Source organism: Condylura cristata, unplaced genomic scaffold, assembly GCF_000260355.1.
Source record: "Condylura cristata isolate star-nosed mole 26May11 unplaced genomic scaffold, ConCri1.0 scaffold00051, whole genome shotgun sequence".
Lineage (NCBI taxonomy): Eukaryota > Metazoa > Chordata > Mammalia > Eulipotyphla > Talpidae > Condylura > Condylura cristata.
Window position 1 is genome coordinate 679,016 of NW_004567152.1, and position 19,346 is coordinate 698,361.

A 19,346-nucleotide genomic window follows, 5' to 3' on the forward strand; every position below is an offset into this window, starting at 1 on the left:
AAAAAAAATGTGCAAAATGATGTAAAAATAAACTTTTTAATTAAAAAAAGAAAATGAATAAGAATAAACAGGCTTATAGTAGGACATAAAAAAAAAAAAGAGTTCCTTGGGGTGACATAACAGAGTAACATTTGTACCATGAAGGTCCTAGAAAGAGAAGAGAAAAGCATAGAAATTTTATTTAAAGAAAATAATTGCTCAAAACCATCTTGATCTAGGAAATGATTCGAATATCTTCATTCAGGAAGCCCAAAGAGCTCAAAACAAAATAATACCAAGCAGACACATTTTCATAACAGTATTAAAAGCCAGTGACAGGGGCCCTCCCTGGTGGCGCAGCGGGTTAAAGCACTGCATTAAGAAGCTTAAGCCAATTCCACTTGAGTTCGATCCCCACCTGCCCCGGAGGAGATCCACATGGCGTGGCAGACCTCTCCTGACCCTCCCGCTCCTCCCCTCAGCAGTGTACTTCGTCGATCTGCCTCTTCTGCTCCCCACTTTGTCTCTGGTGAATCCTCTCACCCTCTGCATCTCTGGCCTGTACCCCCGTTCTGTATGAATAAAAAAAAAAAAAAAAAGCCAGTGACAGAACAGAATACTCAAAACAAGGTTACAATGGTAACCTATAAGGGAAAACTAGAAAGACTAATAGCAAATTTTTCAGTGGAAATATTTCAAGCAAGAAGGAATTGGCAGGAAATGATTAAAGTGATTAAAGATTTCCAACCCAGAACTCTTTACCCAGCAAGATTAACATTCAAGACAGAAGGAAGTATAAGGACCTTCACTAAAAAGCAAAAATGTAAAGAATATATCAACAGGCATACATGACTGAAGGGATTATTATCAAGCAACAGCAAATGTAGAGGTACAGACACCTAATTCATATAAAATGAAGGAGGAGCCCGACATTGAATGAGACCAGATGGTCCTGCAGGTCACACAAATAGTCCAGGTGAACCTCAGAAGAATCTTCAAACAAAACTCAATAGACAAAAAATAATAATAAATAAAACCAAAAATTAATAGAACAGCAAAAATGGAAACTAAACAAAATGCTAAATGGCTTCAAAAAAATAATAGTGTTAGATATGCCATTAATTTAAAAAATGGCAGTAAACACTTATGTCTCCTTATCATCTTAAGTATAAATGTCTTAAATTCACCAGTCAAAAGTTGTAATTTTGTATGGCTTTCAGAAACCTTCTGCTGTTTATAGGAAAGAAATATAAGTGAACATCAACCTAAATCTTACCAACAAACAGAAAAGTTAAAGACTAGAAGACAGTGCTGACTTTTTTAAAAGTCAGGTATAGTTATACTTAACCAGATAAAATAGATTTCCAATTAAAAAAATAGTAAGATAAAGAAAATGACATATTATGATAACACAATGATAAAACACATGAATATATATGCACTGTGTGATGGGACACCAAGATACATAAGACAATAACAGAACTGAAGAGTTATTCACAACACAGTAATATTGGGAGATCTTAATACACCATAACTCGGTGTATATTAACAAGACAGGGAAGAAGTGAGGTAACAATAACCTTAAATGAGGAGCTAGATGGAATAGTTTTTTTTTTTTAATTAAAAAAGATTTTTTTATTATAAGTTTATTTTTATATCATTTTGTGCCTTTTTCCACCTCAGTTGTATTCCCTGTGGTCTTCCCATCACCAAATCACCCATGTGTTATCACCATAGTCCAGTGTACTTTCCCTCCCTCATCTCCATTTTTGATCCCATTTCCCACTCCACCCCCATAAAATGTCTCTGGTATATAGTTGTTCATTATTATTTCCCCCCCCCCAGTCCTTTATGCTCCTGCTATGAGTCAAACCATCTGGTATTTTCTTTTTCTTTCTGACTTATTTCACTAAGCATAATCCCTTCCAGCTCCATCCATGTTGCTGCAAAAGGTATGTGTGGACAGAACAGTTTTAACAAGAGTACACCACAATGTGACCAGGATTTACACATTTTTTAAAAAGATTTATTTATGCCTACAGAACTGGGGTACAGGCTAGAGATACAGGGGTGGTGAGAGGATTCACCAGAGTTAGTGTGTTGGGAAAAAGCAGGTTGAGTGAAACACTACTGAGGGGAGCAGCGGGCAGGTCAGGAGAAGCCTGCTGTACCATGTGGGTCACCTCTCTGGCCGGGGTTCAAATCAAAGTGGCTGCTAATAGCTTTGCAGTGCTGTATTTTAAGCCATTGTGTCACCAAGGAGGGCCACACTTTTTTTTTTTTAAGTGCACATGGAACATTTTCAAGAAGAGATTGTAAGTACTCTCATCTGACTATAATGTCAAAAGAAAAATGCACGTATATGTAGACTAACAATATGCTGCTTAGTAAAAGCTACTGGATTTGATAAAGTAAAATACTTAACAAAAACAAAGAGATATTAGTAAACATTGAAGGATCTGAAGTAAGAGAGAAGGGGAGGGAACTAGGCAAGGGAATTAACAAAATAAGAGATTAGAGATGAATTCCTTCAACTTGATGAAGAACATCTACAAAATTCCTACCACTAACTATGCAGTGGTGAAGACTGATTTGAATGCTTTTTCCTAAGATGGAAAACAAGGTAAGGATGTCTTCTCTCAGCACCCTTAATTCAGAATAGTTGAAGGTTCTAGCCAGTGAAAAACGGTAAGATAAGAAAACGTATGTCAATTGAAAGGAAAGAAATGAACTATTTTCAGATGATAAAATTGTCAAAAAGTCTAAAAAAAAAACTACCCCCCAAAATCTTAGCACTCTGAGTTCAGCAAGATATAAAAAACAAACACAAAAATCCATTGTACTTCTACACATGTGGCTTCTAAACACATGGACCTTGAAATTTAAAATATAATACAATTCCTATTGCTCAAAGAAATGAAATGTGTTACTCTAAATCTAATGAAGTTTTTATAGTTCTTCCATGCTGAAAATGATAACATGATGATGAAAGAAAATGTAAATGAATAGGGAGACATACCATGTTCATGTATTAGAAAACTAAAAAAATAGAGATACCAATTCTTTAACTCAGTTCCTCTCCACACTCCATCAAGTGATTTTTATTTAGAAATAAGGGTGATAGTCTTCTGAAAATTGTATGGAGAAACAAAGCGTGTAGAATAACTCAAATCATTTTGAGAACAAAGTGGAAAGAATCAATCCTTCCATTTTAAAATTTACTGTTGCTCAAAAAAAAAAAAAAAGAAATATGTCAGTATAAATGTAACAAAATTTTTACAGGTCTTACGTGCTAGAACTAAGACTGGTATTGATGAAGAGAGAGACATTTAAGTTTTTGGAACAGTTTTTTTTAAGATTTATTTATGCATACAGAACTGAGGTACAGGCGAGAGGTGCAGGAGTGGTGAGAGGCTTCACCAGAGACAGAGTGGGGAGCGGAATAGGCATATTGATGAAATATACTGCTGAGGGGAACAGCAGGTGAGACAGGAGAGGTTTGCTGCACCATGTGAATCACCTCTGGGGCCAGGGATGGAACTTGGACTGAATCAGCTGCAGCTAGCTTGCAGTGCTGCGTCCTAACCCATTGCACCACCAGGGCCGAGAACCATTTTTTAACAAAAATGCAAAGGCACTTAATGGAGGAAAGGTAACCTATCAACAAATAATACTGGACATTTGGCCTTCTATAGGCAAAAAAAAAAAAAAAAAGTGAACAAAACCCACCCTTATATAAAAGTTAACTCAAAATGATGGAAACTTAAATGTAAAACACAACTTTTCAAGAGAAAAAATTCCTTCTGGGCCTAAGAGCTTGGCAACGAGTTCTTAGACTTGACCACAAAAGCTTAAGAGAGAAGAAAAATTGAGAAATTGGACTTTATCTCCAAATTATATATTTCCACTTTGTGGAAGACCCTGTTAAGCAGTTAAAAAGACAAGCTGCATTGGGCCCTCCCTGGTGGCGCAGCGGGTTAAAGCACTGCACTGAGAAGCTAAAGCCGCTTCCGCATGAGTTCGATTCCCGCCTGCCCCGGAGGTGACCACATGGTGTGGCAGACCTCTCCTGACCACCCGCTGCTCCCCTCAGCAGTGTGCTTCGTCGATCTGCCTGTTCTGCTCCCCACTCTGTCTCTGGTGAATCCTCTCACCCTCCACATCTCTGGCCTGTACCCCAGTTCTGTACAAATAAAAAAAAAAAAAAAGACAAGCTGCATTATGGAACAAAGGCAAAATGTTTAAGGAGATACTTCATTGTGGAAGATACACAGGTAGCAAATAGCACAGTGTTTGACATCTTTGGTCAACAGGGAGATATATTTTGAGAAAAACACTATCATAATGACTAAAATAAAAATGGGGGATAATACCAAATGCTGTAAATGATACTACCACACAGACAGAAGTTTATTAGTATCTTTAAGAAGTGAGCTTCCATCCACCTACTAACCTGGTAAAATGTTTTTATCCTGAGTAAATCCTAGAGAAATGAAAAGTTTGCTGTACATAAATATTTATAACAGGTTTATTGGCAATAACCAGAAGCTGGAAACAAATGAGATGTTCTTCCATACATAAATGACTAAGCAAACTGTGGCAGGTGTACACATTCTGGGATATGCAACAGTAAAAAAGGAACAAACCGGCCCTCCCTGGTGGCACAGCGGGTTAAAGCACTGCACTGAGAAGCTAAACCCACTTCCGCATGAGTTCGATTCCCACCTGCCCCGGAGGTGACCACATGGCGTGGCAGACCTCTCCTGACCCACCTGCTGCTCCCCTCAGTAGTGTACTTCGTCGATCTGCCTATTCTGCTCCCCACTCTGTCTCTGGTGAAGCCTCTCGCCGCCCCTGAGCCTCTGGCCTGTACCCCATCCTGGATTGGTGTAGAAAACTGGTCTTGTGTACATGCTGCATATGATACTTTTGAAATGGCAAAATTACAGGAATGGACAACAGTCCAGTGGTTGACAGGATTACTGAGAGGGTTTGGGGCAGGAGGGAGGTGGATGTCACTATAAGCAAGCAATGGGAGAGTTCCTAATGGACATGGAAAAGTCTGATGTTTTGACTTAGTCAGTGTCAGCTTCCTGATGAAATGCTGTACGAGCTAAACAAGTTCTTACTATTAAGGGAATCTGGGTGAAGAATCTTTGGGCTCAATATTCTTTCTTTATTGTATGTTGCCCCAAGTCACAAGTCTATGAATAAGTAGAGTCTAATTCATTAAATTTGGCATTAAACTCAGGCCTTCCTGGTGGCACAAGGGTTAAAGCCTCAGCACTGTCAAGCAGTCACCAGCCACTGCAGGCTGAGTTCTTCCCTTGGCTAAGGAGCTAACTCATTTGGCTCAACAGACTTCTCTCTCACCTGCTGCTCTTCACAGCAGTGCATTTCAGTAAATCCACCTGATCTGCTCCCCACTCTGTCTCCAGTGAGTCCTCTCACTCCCCACACCTGTGGTCTACACTCTAGCTCTTGTGTACATAAATAATAAAAATAAGACTTTTATTTTTGTTAAAAAAAGCATTGGTACTAAACTCCAGTCAGTCTGTCTACAAAACTTGCATTCTTAATGCTGACAGTGATTACAAATACTTCAGTTGTTCTAGTGGAAACAATATTTATTTATTCATTTATTGATTGATTGATTGATTGAAAACATAAAACTCCTGACCTCTGTCTTTGGATATTCAGCATAATTAGCTCTAAGATGAAGACCAAAAATGTATTTGATTTTATTTTCTCTTTCCCACCACCATCCCTTCCATCCCCTGTCCTATATTCCCTCCCTACCTCCTTAACCTCAGAACCATTGCTTTGCCTGTTAGTTTTTATAAGTATTCTACTTTGTCAATTTGTTGTGTAAATGTCCAATATTAGTCATTCTGACTTGCTTTGCTGTATATAATTCCCTTGAACTTTTTTCATTTTGCTATAATAGCATTTCATCTTATGGCTGAATAATATTCCATAATGTGAATGTACCACATCTTCTTGGTACAGTTGTCTGTCAGTGGGCATTTATGCTGCTTTTATGTCCTAGCTGTTGTAAATAGTGCTGCAGTATACATTGTAGAGTGTATAGGTTTTTGGTGTTAATGGCTTCATATTCTTTGGGTAGACGCTCAAGAGTGGGATTCCTGGCCTATATAGTGATTCCATTTTTAGCTTTTTAAAAAGTTAATACAGATCTCTTTTCTAAATATCTACACCAGTTTATATTCCCACCAACAGTATAATCGGATTTCTCATTCTCTGAGTTGTCTTCAGCACTTGTTGGGTCTTTTTGATATCTGCTGTTCTCACAGTGTGCGATGGTATCTCACTCTGGTTTTAACCTATATCTCATCTCTCTTATTAGAAGTGGTGATGATGTGTGTTGGCCTTCTGGCTCTCCCCTTTGGTGAATTGTCTATTATTATATGCTGTCCACTTATTAATAGGGTTGTTTATTTTGTTATAGCTGATTTGTATCTAAAGCTTTTTAACTTGCGGTAATCCCAATTGTTTGTTTTGTTTTTCTTTCTCTTGCCATAAGTCTCCAAAAATACCTTTATTGTTGATATCATGGGGACACCTCACTAGTGCTTTCTTTTCTACATTTTATTATCATGGAGGTTCTGAATCTTTAATCCACTGGAATCTATTTTTGTTTATGGAGTTAAGAGTGATCCAAGCTCATTCTATGTCCCTTTTGCCCAGCATCATTTATTAAAGAGACTCTCCTTTACACATTGTATAGTTACGGCTGCTTTATCATATTTTAATACTGACATGTACATAAATTTATTTCTGGGTTTTGGATTCTGTTGTGTTGATTCAGGAACCTTTTCCTATGTAAGGACCATGTTGTTTTTAGTAAGGTAACATAATATCCCCGGTTCTTTTATCTCAAGATTGCTCTTCTATTTGAGACTTTTTATAATCCCATATAAATTTTAGTATTTCTTTGAAACATTGTTGGTATTTTGATGGAGATTGCATTAAATCTATGTATTGCTTTAAACAGGAAGTCATTTTGATTATTTTGATTCTTCCCATCCATGAACATGGGATATCCTTCCATCTCATATGTCACTAACTACTTTAATAACGACTTATAATTCTTATTGAATAGGTCCTTCACCTCCTCAGTTAGGTTAATTTCAAGGTATTTAATTCTTTGTGAAGCAACTGTATAAGAAGATCATTGCTTGATTTTTTTTCTTCCCCCCTCCTTCTCCTTTGTTCTTTGTATATAAAAATGCAACATACAGACTTCTCTGTGTTAATTTTATGACCTGCCACTTTGCTATGGTGTTTCTAATGGTTCTCTTGGTTGATGTCTTTAAGATTTTATATACATAATACATAGCATATGTGGATACTGTTAGTCTCACTTCTTTTCTGACCTGGACTCCTTTTATTTCCTATTTTGTCTGATAGCTCTGGCCAAAATAGAAGTGGAAACATTGGGCATCCTTGTCTTGTTCCTGATCTTAAGGGGAAAACTTTTAAATTTTTCACCATTAAATGTTGTATTGGCTGTTGGTTTGTGTTATATGGCCTTTATTATATTGAGGTAGGTTCCTCCTATTGCCACTTATATAGAGTTTTTATCATAAATGGGTGTAAATCTTTATCAAGTGCTTCCTCCGCATCTGTTGATAGTACCATGATTTTATCTTTACTTTTGTTGGTAAGGTATGTTATATTAATTGATATACATATATTAAACCATGCTGGGATCCAGCTAGATCATGGTGTATAATCTTTGTGATACACTGTTAAATTAGAGTTGTTAGTATTTTGTTGACAATTTTTGGATTTTATTGAAAATTTTTGGAATCAATGTTCATCAGGGATATTGGTCTATTTTCCCTTTTTTGCTTCTTTGTCTGGTTTCAGTATTAGGTAATGTTAGCATCATGAAATGTATTGGGGGCATTCTTTATATTTTTAAAAGCAACTGGAACAAGTTTGATAAAATTCATTTGTAAAGCCATCATCTGGTCTTGGACTTTTGTTTTTTGAAAGATTTTTTTATGCGTGCTTGTGAATGGTTTCTTCACCTTATCTTGTTCTTCCTGTGTTACTCTTAGTTGATCTAGAAATTTGGTGATTTCTTCAAGGTTATTGATTTATTGGCAGACAGTTGGTCTTAGTAATCTCTTATGATCTAGTATTTCTATGCTGTCAGTGGTGATTTCTCTTTCACTTGTGATTCTGTATAGTAATATTCTCTCTGTGTGTCTTTGTTAGCCTGTCTAGAAGTTTATTTTGTTTATCTTTTCAAAGGATCAACTCTTATTTTCACTGACATTTTTTAGTATAGTCTTTTATGTCTCTCTTTAATTTATTATAAATTAAATAATTTTATTTTTCTTTCCTTCTGCAAACTTTGGATCTTATTTGATCTTCCTTTTCAAGGTACTGTCAAGGTACTTTTAGGTATAGTATTGATTGTTTATTTGGACTGTTTCTTACTTCTTAATATAGGCCTGTATTGCAATTACTTCCCCCCTTAAGACCGCTTTTGCTACCACACATAGATGGTGGTAGCTTGTATAATTTTCTTTAGTCTCAAGATTTTTTTTTGTTTTAATTTCCTCTTTTATCCAGTAGCTATTAAAGCTGTAAAGTTTTTCCCCATTGTTTTTTTATTTTATTTATTTATTTATTTATTTTTAAAGATTTATTTATTTATTCATATGGAACTGGGGTACAGGCCAGAGATGCAGAGGGTGAGAGGATTTACCAGAGACAGAGCGGGGAGCAGAACAGGCAGATCAACGAAGTACACTGCTGAGGGGAGCAGTGGGCGGGTCAGGAGAGGTCTGCCACACCATGTGGTCACCTCCGGGGCAGGTGGGGATCAAACTCATGCGGAAGTGGCTTAAACTTCTTAGTGCTGTGCTTTAACCTGCTGCGCCACCAAGGAGGGCCTCCCCATTGTTGTTAAAATACTTGATTTCTAGCTGTATGGCATTTTGTTCAGAGAAACTACTTGGTACAGTTTTGATCTTGGTAGTTTTATTGGCAGTTGACTTGTTTCCCAGCACATGATCTAGTTTTGAAAATGTTCCATGTGCACTTGAAAAGAATGTAAATGCAGTGGCTTTTGGATGGATGTGTTCTGTAGATGTGTTAAAAATTTTTTTTCTCTAGCTGCTCATTTAAGGTTTTTGTTTCCTTATTCTGACTTGTATTATTATTGTCTTACATACCTGAGTGCTCCACCCCGGTGCATGTTTGTTCTGCATTTTTTCTTGTTGTATTACACCCTTAATTATAATATAGTCACCACTATTTGCTTTTTTTTTTTTTTAGGCTTATTTTATTTATTTATGCATATAAGAGCTGGGGTGTAGCCAGAGGTGCGGGAATGAGAGGATTCACCAGAGACAGAGTAGGAAGCAGCAGCAGGCAAGACAAGAAAGATCTGCTGCGCCATGTGGGTTAGCTGGCTGGGGGGATCAAACTCGTGCTACAGTGGCTACCATAGTGCTGACACTTAATCCCTTGAGCACCCAGGGAGACCCACCAGTTATATCTCTTATTATCTAATTGACTAATAGTCTCATGCCAGCTTCTAACTCTAGACTATGTTTAAGCACTGGATACAGTGGTGGCCACATACTGTAGTTGAGACAGGCTCAAGTCAGTAAGCATCACTCTGCACACTTGCTCCTGTAGTTCTCCAGTAGAGCATTCTTTGTCCTAGACACCAAATCTTTGCATACACACACCCACACACAACCTCCATCAAAGTGCGGCATTTCCAAAGTGTCTGATGCGGTTATGTGACCATGAGTCAATATCTGTAAGGGACTCTGGACAGCTGCCACTCCTCTCTCTTGTGGGTGGTACTGCCCTGGTATTTCTGTAAACCCAGTTCAGTTAGAGTTGTTCCTACCCCTTTTCACCAGACAGTTGCTCCTGGTGTGTATATAGTTATCCATTTATTTTTTCAGGGATTTTGACTTTGCTATGCAGTTTGGTTGTTAGTATGTGGAGGATACATACCAGAATGTTCTCTTTCCTCTCATCTTGTTGCACTTTATTGCAATTAGTTGTGAGTGTACACTTACATCAAAGTGAAAAGTTTAATTAAAGAAACCTTTCCCAGATCCCTGCTGTTGATGGGAGAAGATTCAAAGACTTTACTGAGTATTCTACCCACTGCTCTCTGTCCCCTGCCCTTCTCCCTCTCCACCAACTTGCTGTGATAACACAGTCTTAGTGGTTGTACCTGTAAAACCCTGCATCTTCCACACCCTGTGAATGCCTCTTCCCTATGAGCATACAGTACCCTGCCTGGGGGTCGGGGGCACAGCATGGAGGGCTGTGATCAGGGTCAGTTTGACTTAGCATACTATGAAAAAGGAAGCAGTGGGCCAGCATGAAGTGTGCATGTGGTGGGTCTGGCTAGGCAGCAGGGAGATCTCCATCAGGGTGCAGTAGAAATCATGCAGAAATCAAGAGCAGGGTGGTGTTTCCTTCCCCCATGTTACCCATTGCTAACGTGGCATTGTACTTGTTTTATTTGATTTTGCACCTCACTCTTCTCACCATATCATTAGACACTTTTTGCAAACAGGTTTTGAAAGTGAGGTCAGCAGGTCTAGACTATTGCTTGTTGCTGGGAATGGGGAAGAGGAAAGCCACTAAAGGTGGGTCAGAAGTCCAGAAGTGCTGTCCCTTCTCTCATGACTAACTCTGAAAGTGATGCTTTGATTGCTTGAGATCCCCTGTGCAGATGTGTCCCTTAGAAGCAGGGGAAAATAATGTTTCCACTCTAAATGAGGTTCATCTCTGTGTCCATAGACTTCATCCCTATTGGGAAGATGTTAAGGGTAGATGTTGAGGACAGGATGTCCAGCAAGAATTCAGAGGACATTCTTGTTAGAATATGAGGGGGAAGTTGACAGAGCTATGAAGAATTGGGCAGCTATGGCTCCTGACCATCTTCCCTCACTGTCCTCTTGCCCCTCGCTGCCCACCCTTGGTTCACTGCACAGGTGTACGCCCATGCAGGCGCCACGCTGGATGGGAAGATGTACATTACCTGCGGCCGTCGCGGGGAGGACTACTTAAAAGAGACACACTGCTATGACCCAGACAGCAATACCTGGCACACTCTGGCTGAAGGTCCTGTGCGGCGGGCCTGGCACGGCATGGCCACCCTCCTGGCGAAGCTGTACGTGATTGGGGGCAGCAACAATGATGCTGGCTACAGGAGGGATGTGCACCAGGTGAGTGGGGAGCTGTTTATACAAACACAATTATTCTCATTTCTTGGAGTTGTTATTGATGAAAAGTTAGTAGAAATTTATACACTTTAAAAATTGGCTTTACTTTTAAAACCAGTTTAACTTCACAGCAAAATTGAGCAGAAAAGTTCAGAGAATTTTCATATCCCACACTATGACCAGTTTGCCACAGTTAATGCACCTACCTTGACTCATCGTCATCATCTTAGTTCGGTTTACATCAGGATTTACCCTGGGATTGTACACCCTGTGAATTTCAATAAATGACATATAATTACCACTTTAGTAACATATAGAATGGTTTCACTTGTTTTTATTATTAAGAGCTTTAATATAATAATAATATAATCACAATTACAGAACTTTTTAAAAGTGGACCAGGATAAGAAATAATACTCATAATCCAGCCCCTGTGCCACAATGTTTAAGTCCTTTTATCTACACATAGTTTTCACCTAATTGTAGGCAGAAGTTTCCCGTTCTGTTCTGGGTGAAGTTAAATTTGTGTTTGCCAGTTTAATATAAAATCTACCTCCTGATTCCAAAGTCCACTTACTGTGTGCACTGTCAGGCTGCTACATCATATGGGTAGTTCTGAGTTCCAAATAATATTGAAAATAATAGTTGAGTATTTTCTCATAATTTGGAGTATTTTTTTTTGGCTACAGCTGTGATTCTTTTTAGGTGTGGTCCCCAGACCAACAGTATCCACACTCCCATGGAACTTGTTTAGTAATACAGATTCTCAGATCCCCGCCACTGAATTGGAAGTTTCAGGCATGATACTCAGCAATCTGTGTTAACAGGCATCCCCACCCCCACCCAGTGACAACTACTGGAACAAGTCACCTTTGATGTAGCAACTTAAAATAATGCAAATACATTTTTTCAGTTCTGTAGGTCTATAATAATTGGTGTCTTCAAGACTCCCTTTTTCATAGGCCTTGGTGAGAATCCAATTCCTTGTTTACTCAGGTTGTTGGAACTTAATTCCTTGTGGTTGTAGGACAGAGGTCTTCTCAGTTTCTCCAGGCCTCTGCTCCCTGGTGCAGGGCTACTTAATCTTCAAAGCCAGAAGCAGCAGGTTGACCTTCTCCCTTCTCTCCTGTCTGGCCTTCCCTTTCTACTGGCAAGGGCTCTTGCAACTATTGGGTTATTGGGAAAAAAATACATTGTGACTTTAACAACTCAATAAATACTCCACTGGGAAAATTTAGGATAACCTGCTTCTTCTATAAGGAGCTTGAGGAGATCCTTAGTCAGTCCTTAGTCAAATCTGTGTATTCCCTTTTGCCATTCCAAAGATGAGGGCATGGGTTTCTTTGGATGCTGTTATTCTGCCTACAATAGCTGGAGAACCAGAGGCAATTAAGTAGAAAATTTGTATGGTTCTTAATATCTATTGCCAAATTGCACAGTAGTATGACTTTATTACACTTCCACAGCACTGGACTAGTGCCACTAGTTTGTTAAACATTTGTTCTTGGTGTTTTTTGCATGTCTTAGGTCAATAATAGATCCAATTCTTTCCCATACATTTGGACTAATTTTGAAGATAACATTGATAGTCAGTTTAGTCAGCTATTGCTAGTAACACATTTTGCCTGTACTTTCCTCTGGTATTGGATGCTGTGGGGAAGGTAAATACAGCTATGTAGGTCTCATGTCCTCAGATAGCTTCCATCTTATAGAAGGGTGAGGACCAGCCCCTCAGGTTATGGAAAATAACAGCATGCATGCCTGCACACCCAAGGGCCACAGGCTTGTAGAAGAGCCTGGAGTCAGCCAATGTTAGGCTGGCCTAGAAATGGGACGTTCTGACCCAGGCCCATGTCTTCCTCCAAGGGGCCCACTACATCTGTCAACCTTGCTGTGAGTCCAGTGCCTGTCCAATTGAGTGTTGTCATCCTTGTCCCAGCGGGTGCCCAGCTTTATTCCAGTCTTGGCTTTGCAGGTGGCCTGCTACAGCTGCACATCTGGGCAGTGGTCATCAGTCTGCCCGCTCCCAGCGGGGCATGGTGAACCTGGCATTGCTGTGCTGGACAACAGGATCTACGTGCTGGGTGGTCGCTCGCACAACCGTGGCAGCCGCACTGGCTATGTGCACATCTACGACGTGGGGAAGGACTGCTGGGAGGAGGGACCTCAGCTGGACAATTCCATTTCGGGCCTAGCAGCCTGTGTGCTAACCCTGCCCCGCTCTCTACTCCTCGAACAGCCTAGAGGGACCCCCCATCGCAGCCAGGCTGACCCAGATTTTGCCTCTGAGGTGATGAGTGTGTCTGACTGGGAGGAGTTTGACAACTCCAGCGAGGACTAGGGTCCTAGGGGCCAGTGGTAGAGGGGAAAGATGGTAGAAGCTACGAGGGCAGTGGGAACCCAGGGTGGCCTAGACCCAGAGTACTTTTTCCTGGGGTATAGACAGTCCTTCCTGCTGTCACTGCTGGTTTGAGGCTTCTGCCACCCTTTCTTCACAGCAGCCCCTCCACTGGCCAGCTGCAGGTATTCACAGGGCTGCACCCCTGCAGCTGTGGATTCCCCTATAGTGGGAAATGTTCAAAAGGGCTGTGGCCCTCTGACTTGAGTTTACCAGACCCACTCCTCAACCCGGATGGGCACACCACACCAGCTGTCTCAACCTTTCTGCTCCCTGGCTGGTCCTTGAAAGATACCTGCTCCAGTGGAACCGGGGGACTGGCATCTGGTGGGAGGCCAAGGCACACTGTGGGCAGGGAAGGTGGCGGGATGAGCTGTCATCCTGCCCCACAGCAGGGGCTTGAGTGATTGCTTGCTGCCAGGGGCCAGGGAGGATACAGAGACACATAAAGTTGCCTGAGACTGGTTCTAGTGATAAGTATCCCCTTACACCTGGGCTTTTCTAATCCTATCTTGTTGATAAATGAAATAAATCATCTTACAAAAGGTGTGAATTGTTTCCCTGGACCTTCTTTCACAGCTTGTCCAAGACTGCAGTACCAGAAGCACAGATTTCTGGAGTCAGTGCTGAGGACAGAGGCTCTGGTGTAGGAGCAAAAAAGAGTTACAGCTGGAGGCCCAGAGCCTGCCTCCATGGAAGAGCACTGTGAGCCCCCCACAACCCTGTATCCCCCATAAGACACTGGTGATGAGTGGCCCCTAACTGAGCACTGAACTCTCTGGTGAGAAGCTCTTTTCTGAACTTTGTCCACCTCCAGTTAGCTGGCTCCTAGCTCTGAGAAACCCGAGTCTGAGCTTCAGAAGCAGCCTCAGCAACTGGGGCCAGGACATGTAATCTGAAGAAGGGAGGAGGACCCTACCTGTCTGTCTCTGGCTTTTCTGGACCTCTTGGGTCTGTGTGGGTGATAGGAGCTGCCTACAAAGAGTGCCAGGTCACTCTTCACACATTGTCTTAAAAGTCTTGCTGGTGCAGCAGAGGGCCTCCCTCAGAGCTACCAGTTAGGGGTGCTGTGGTCCTGGCACCAATCTCACTTTCACACAGTGGAACATCGACCCGAATACCTTACTATCAGTAACCACCACAGGCCACCCTGCCTGGCACCTTCAACGGTGGTTTGACAGTGGTGACTTCCTGAGGTCTTGTCCTCTTGTCAGTTGGGCAGATCATAGGGCCAGGTGGGTTTTCTCTGTACTCTGGTACCTTCCAGAGCTGTTATGGGAGAGAGGGAGCAGGGTACGGCATGTGCGATTAGCTAGGAAGAAGGGGGTGGGGTGGAGAGGAGCAGAAAGGTGCTCTGGGCTCTTTCTGGATCTCTTAAGGATTTAGGGGGTGGTGTGTGGTGGGAGCTTCTGTCTCAGGGTAACAAGTAACCTTCCTCATTGATTCTTGGGGCCCAGGTACCGCTGAGGAAACATCCTAGTGCTCCTTCACTGCATTGAGACATTATGCATTTGCACTTCCTGGTGGCAAACCCATCATTGACCCCACTGGGACAGAATGGCCACATTCTCCAGGATTGACTCCCCTATGCCTGAAACTGACATGAACTTGGAATAGAGACCCTACTCTGGTCTCAGCCAGCACTTTCTGCTTCACCACTCTGCAGCCCAGGGCAGCAGCTTCTGCAGCACCAAGATCTCTGGAAAAGAGGAAAGTTAGACATGCCTCCCACTCCCATATATCCAAGCTTGGTGCCTTCTTCCTCCCCAGTGCCTCTAGGCTGAGGTGCACCTGACGCCCTCGTAGGACAGTGCGAGTGGGTTGGCAGCGGTCAGGAAGTGATCCATGGTGGGGGGCCTGGAAGTGCAGAAGCGCAGAAGCTAAGCTACTGGACGCCCGTGTGCTTGTCTGCTACAACCTGGTGAACGCCCTGCCATGCCCATGGAACAGTGAGCCATCTTCATGGTCTTGGTCCATTTGACATCTGTGAAGAACTTTGCCTCTGCCTTTATGAGCTCAGCTGTGGCTAGATACACTGATCCACCATGCCAGGATAAATTCCTGTGATCAAGCCCGTGAGCCATTTAACTCCCCCACTACAAGAAAACTACGTCAACCCCTTCCTGCAGAAAAGTCTGCTACTGCCCTAGCTGAAGACATGCCCCTAGCCACATGTTAGTGGTGCCCTCAGCTGCCCATACCACTAGGTGGCTCAACTTCACATATCCAAACCACCCAGTGGTGAACTGGTAGCAGGAGCTGTGGATATAAGCCAACAGTAAGCTGGCCAACATTGGCCAAGCTTGCCACCCAGCATGAGGGCACTGGTGTTAATTGCTATGCAGCCAACCCATGCCTGTGAATTCAGAGCTACTCCTGTGCCATGTTCTGGAATGGCAGTGCCCACTGGCTTGACTGATGCTGAGGGCACCAAGATGAGGTACCCAGGTACCCTCGTCCTGCACTTTATAGAAGGGCACTGAGCCACTCTACATGGTACATTGCCAGTACCCATGTAGAGGAGATCCCCCCCATACTGACAGATGACCTTTAGCTCACTAGCTGTATGAAGCCAGCAAAAGACTGGCAGGGCATAGGCCTGGGGAGGATGACGACATGAAGACCCCCAGCCTGAGGTCTTAGGTCCCATCTTCTCTGAGAAGTCCCCATCCCCAACCCAGGAGCCCACAGTGTCTGAACCCTATCCCAGCCCCTAGGGCTCACTAGACTTTTCTGAGGTCACACACCAAATTCTGGTTAAAGCTGGACCTGAGCTCCAAATCTCCTAACCCCCTGGCTTCAGTGCTTTCCATGGTACTTGATGACCCTGGAAAACTAGCTCCATGGCAGGTCCTAACCCTCAATTAGGCACTAAGGGGTTTGTAGTTTTTTGTTTTTTTTTTAAAGATTTATTTATACATATAAAACGTTGGTATAGGCCAGAGGTGCAGGGGGTGAGAGGATTCACCAGAGACAGACTGGGAAGCAGAACAGACAGATCGATGAAATACACTACTGAGAGGAGCTGCGGGCAGGTCAGAGTCTGCCATGCCATGTTGATCACCCCCCTGGCCAGAGATTGAACTCATGCTGTAATGGCTGTGATAGCTTCATAGTGCTGTGCTTTAACCACATTGTGCCACCAGGGAGGGCCCAAGGGGTTTGCAGTTTTAACATCCATGAATATTTTCTGGGGATTGAAGTTAGGTCCTGAACACCTTTTGTAGAGGGAAATGATGACTGATCTTTTTTTTTTTTTTTTCCAAAAATTTTTTTTTAATTAATGCATACAAAAACTGGGTACAGTCCAGAGATGCAAAGGGGCAGGTGTGAGAAGATTCACCAGAGAAAGAGTGGGGAGCAGAAGGTGGGTCAGAAGAGGCCTGCCGTACCATGTGGGTTACCTCCCTGACCCGGGATTGAGCTCCTGTTGCAGTGACTTCAGATAGTTTCATAGTGTTTCAACTCGTTCTGCCACCAGGGAGGGCCCAATGATTGAACATTTCTTCCTGAGAATGACAGTAACCCCAGATTGAGAGGTAGGAGGTAATGTGCCAGGCACTCTTCAGGAATTTGAATTTACTATTTCCAGGTCCCATCCATGGTGATGCTGATCAGTTCTGGATGAGAGCCTGGGAATTTACAACTTGATGCACTGCCAACATTGAAAGTTCTTAGCAATCATGTAGCTAAGTAGGTAAATTACCCTGTTTTGCAGAGGTGAGAGTAGGCTGCAGAGGGAAGGAGTTTACCCAAGGTTTCACAGATCGTAGAATAGGGGCTGAGATTTGAACTCAGGTGGTCTGATTTTCAGGGCTGTCTGCTATAATAAGGTGGATGCCAGGGAGTAAGGTAGGCAGGGTAATTGTTAGTGAGGTAGCCCATGCAAGTAGGGATGCTTTCCCAGGATGCTATAGGGCTGAGACCAGCGATCCCCACCCCAGGGCAATAATTCCTCCCCCAACCCCCAAAATGAACACTTAAACAATTAGATGTTAATGATGAGTGTGAAGGATGGGCATCCTCTAGGTGGTGCCCTTTACCAAAAAAAAAAAAAAAATTGGGGGTAGGGAGCAGGTCTGGAGGGAAGATAGTGGGAGTTTGAGGTGCCTATTCATGAAATCCAGTCCAGTTGGGGTGAGGGTCCCCACATGGTCTGTGCTTTAAAATCAGGAGCTGGGCTGTCACACGCTGCTAGGATGGATACTGCAGTTACATGGACCTCTGCTGGCCTCTGTTAGTGTCAGCCAATGCACACCTCCCTGGGAGGGACCCCAGCTCAGGGAGGGCACTGCTGAGGTCAGGGCCATGCCCAGGCTGAGCTGCCCAGAAGTGGTTGGGCTGTTTACTTGTCCCAAGAAGTGTTTGCATTTGTGACCACACGGGTGCAACTTCCCCTCCCAGCCCACCCCCTTCACCCACTGCCCTAGCCTCTATCCTGCACTATCACTGCTCAAGGGAGGGGCTCCTTGCCACCTCTGCCAACCTTTGTGTTGAGGCCTCTTGCCCAGATACCCACAGCATTGGGCCTGTCAGTGGCTTGTTACAATCCCCCTCCTCCAGCACTACACTACACTGCTGTTGGCTCCATTCAACTGAGGAAGGAAGGGGCCTTTCCTGATCTCCCTCTACCCTCCTGCCTCCTTAGAGAATATGATTCAGCCTGCCCCCCAAGAGAAGGCAGTTTGGCTCCCTGCTCAGGCTACCCTGCCAGTTCTCTCAAGTTCTCAAAATACAAGTACTTCCTTGCCCATTTTGTTCCATCCTCAGGCCTGCTCCTTCCTGCTCCACTCCTCTGCTTCCCAGACCAGAGTTCCCGCTACCACACTCCCTCTCTCTCTAGACTGGATTCCCTCACCTTCCCACTATCCCTCCCCTGACTTCCCCACCCCCTTCTCAGATTTGTACATCTCCCTACTTCTGATTCAAAAACTCCTTAGTCTCCAGCCCTGATTCCACCTTCCGGATTTCTCCTTCTGGTGATCCAACAGTCTTCTCAAGGGTAATCCCTTCCCCAGGGTCCCCAGCTCCCTTTCTCTCTTGACAGGACTGTGGGGTCTCAGTATATGAGCTCTCCTTTGGCCTCCTACTTTAGCCCTACCTATCTTTACCTCCACATTCTATAGGAGCCATGCCTGGGCCATTCTACGTCCTGGTCATCTTTCTAACGCCTCCAAAGCAAACCCCCTTCTATTGGGCTTCTGGGCCACACCAAGTCTACCCACAGACCTCAAGCACCCTGCACTAGCTCCTTAGCAGGCTTCTATTGCACTGGGTGGATAGGTGGAGGTGACCCAACATTTGGGCACTACAAAGGCCAACTGTGGGGGAGCAGAGGCCAGCTTGCTTCTTTGAATTGGGCTATCTGTGGGTCATTCCCAACCCATTTGAGACCCGAGGGGAGAAAAGTGTGTGGGATAGGGAGGTAGGGGGTAGTATGTGACACCCTTACCTCCCACCCTACTTTCCCACTCCAGCCTCGGCGGCTCAGTGAGAGCGCAGGGACGGCATCTCCAGTGGGTGTCGGGAAGGGAGGAAAGGCACCGGGGCTGCGGAATTCCTCGGGTGGCTCCCGAGCTTCCTTCCTCCTCTAACGCTCCTAGGGCCTCTTAAGTTCGCCCCGAAGTTTGCTAGCGGCCGCGTGGGGGCGGGACCTGCGTGGAGGGGTGGTGGCACGGCCGGAGGGTGGGGTCTGGCGCTTGGGGCGGGCGCTGCCGCCTGGCCGGCCGCGG

The 19,346-nt window shown here is 43.5% G+C and overlaps 2 protein-coding genes across 2 annotated transcripts in view; both read left to right on the top strand.

Annotated features, from left to right (window-relative positions):
- KLHL22 (kelch-like family member 22) overlaps positions 1–14,141 on the top strand; it is a 42,087-nt gene extending 27,946 nt beyond the window's left edge. The window contains exons 6-7 of the mRNA XM_004694957.2: positions 10,986–11,219; positions 13,192–14,141. Coding sequence (XP_004695014.1) covers positions 10,986–11,219; positions 13,192–13,557 — 600 coding nt within the window. The 3' untranslated portion in view covers positions 13,558–14,141. The remainder of the gene's footprint in view (positions 1–10,985; positions 11,220–13,191) is intronic.
- A 1,866-nt stretch (positions 14,142–16,007) lies between these two features.
- SCARF2 (scavenger receptor class F, member 2) overlaps positions 16,008–19,346 on the top strand; it is a 16,099-nt gene continuing 12,760 nt past the window's right edge. The window contains exon 1 of the mRNA XM_012734219.1: positions 16,008–16,062. Coding sequence (XP_012589673.1) covers positions 16,008–16,062 — 55 coding nt within the window. The remainder of the gene's footprint in view (positions 16,063–19,346) is intronic.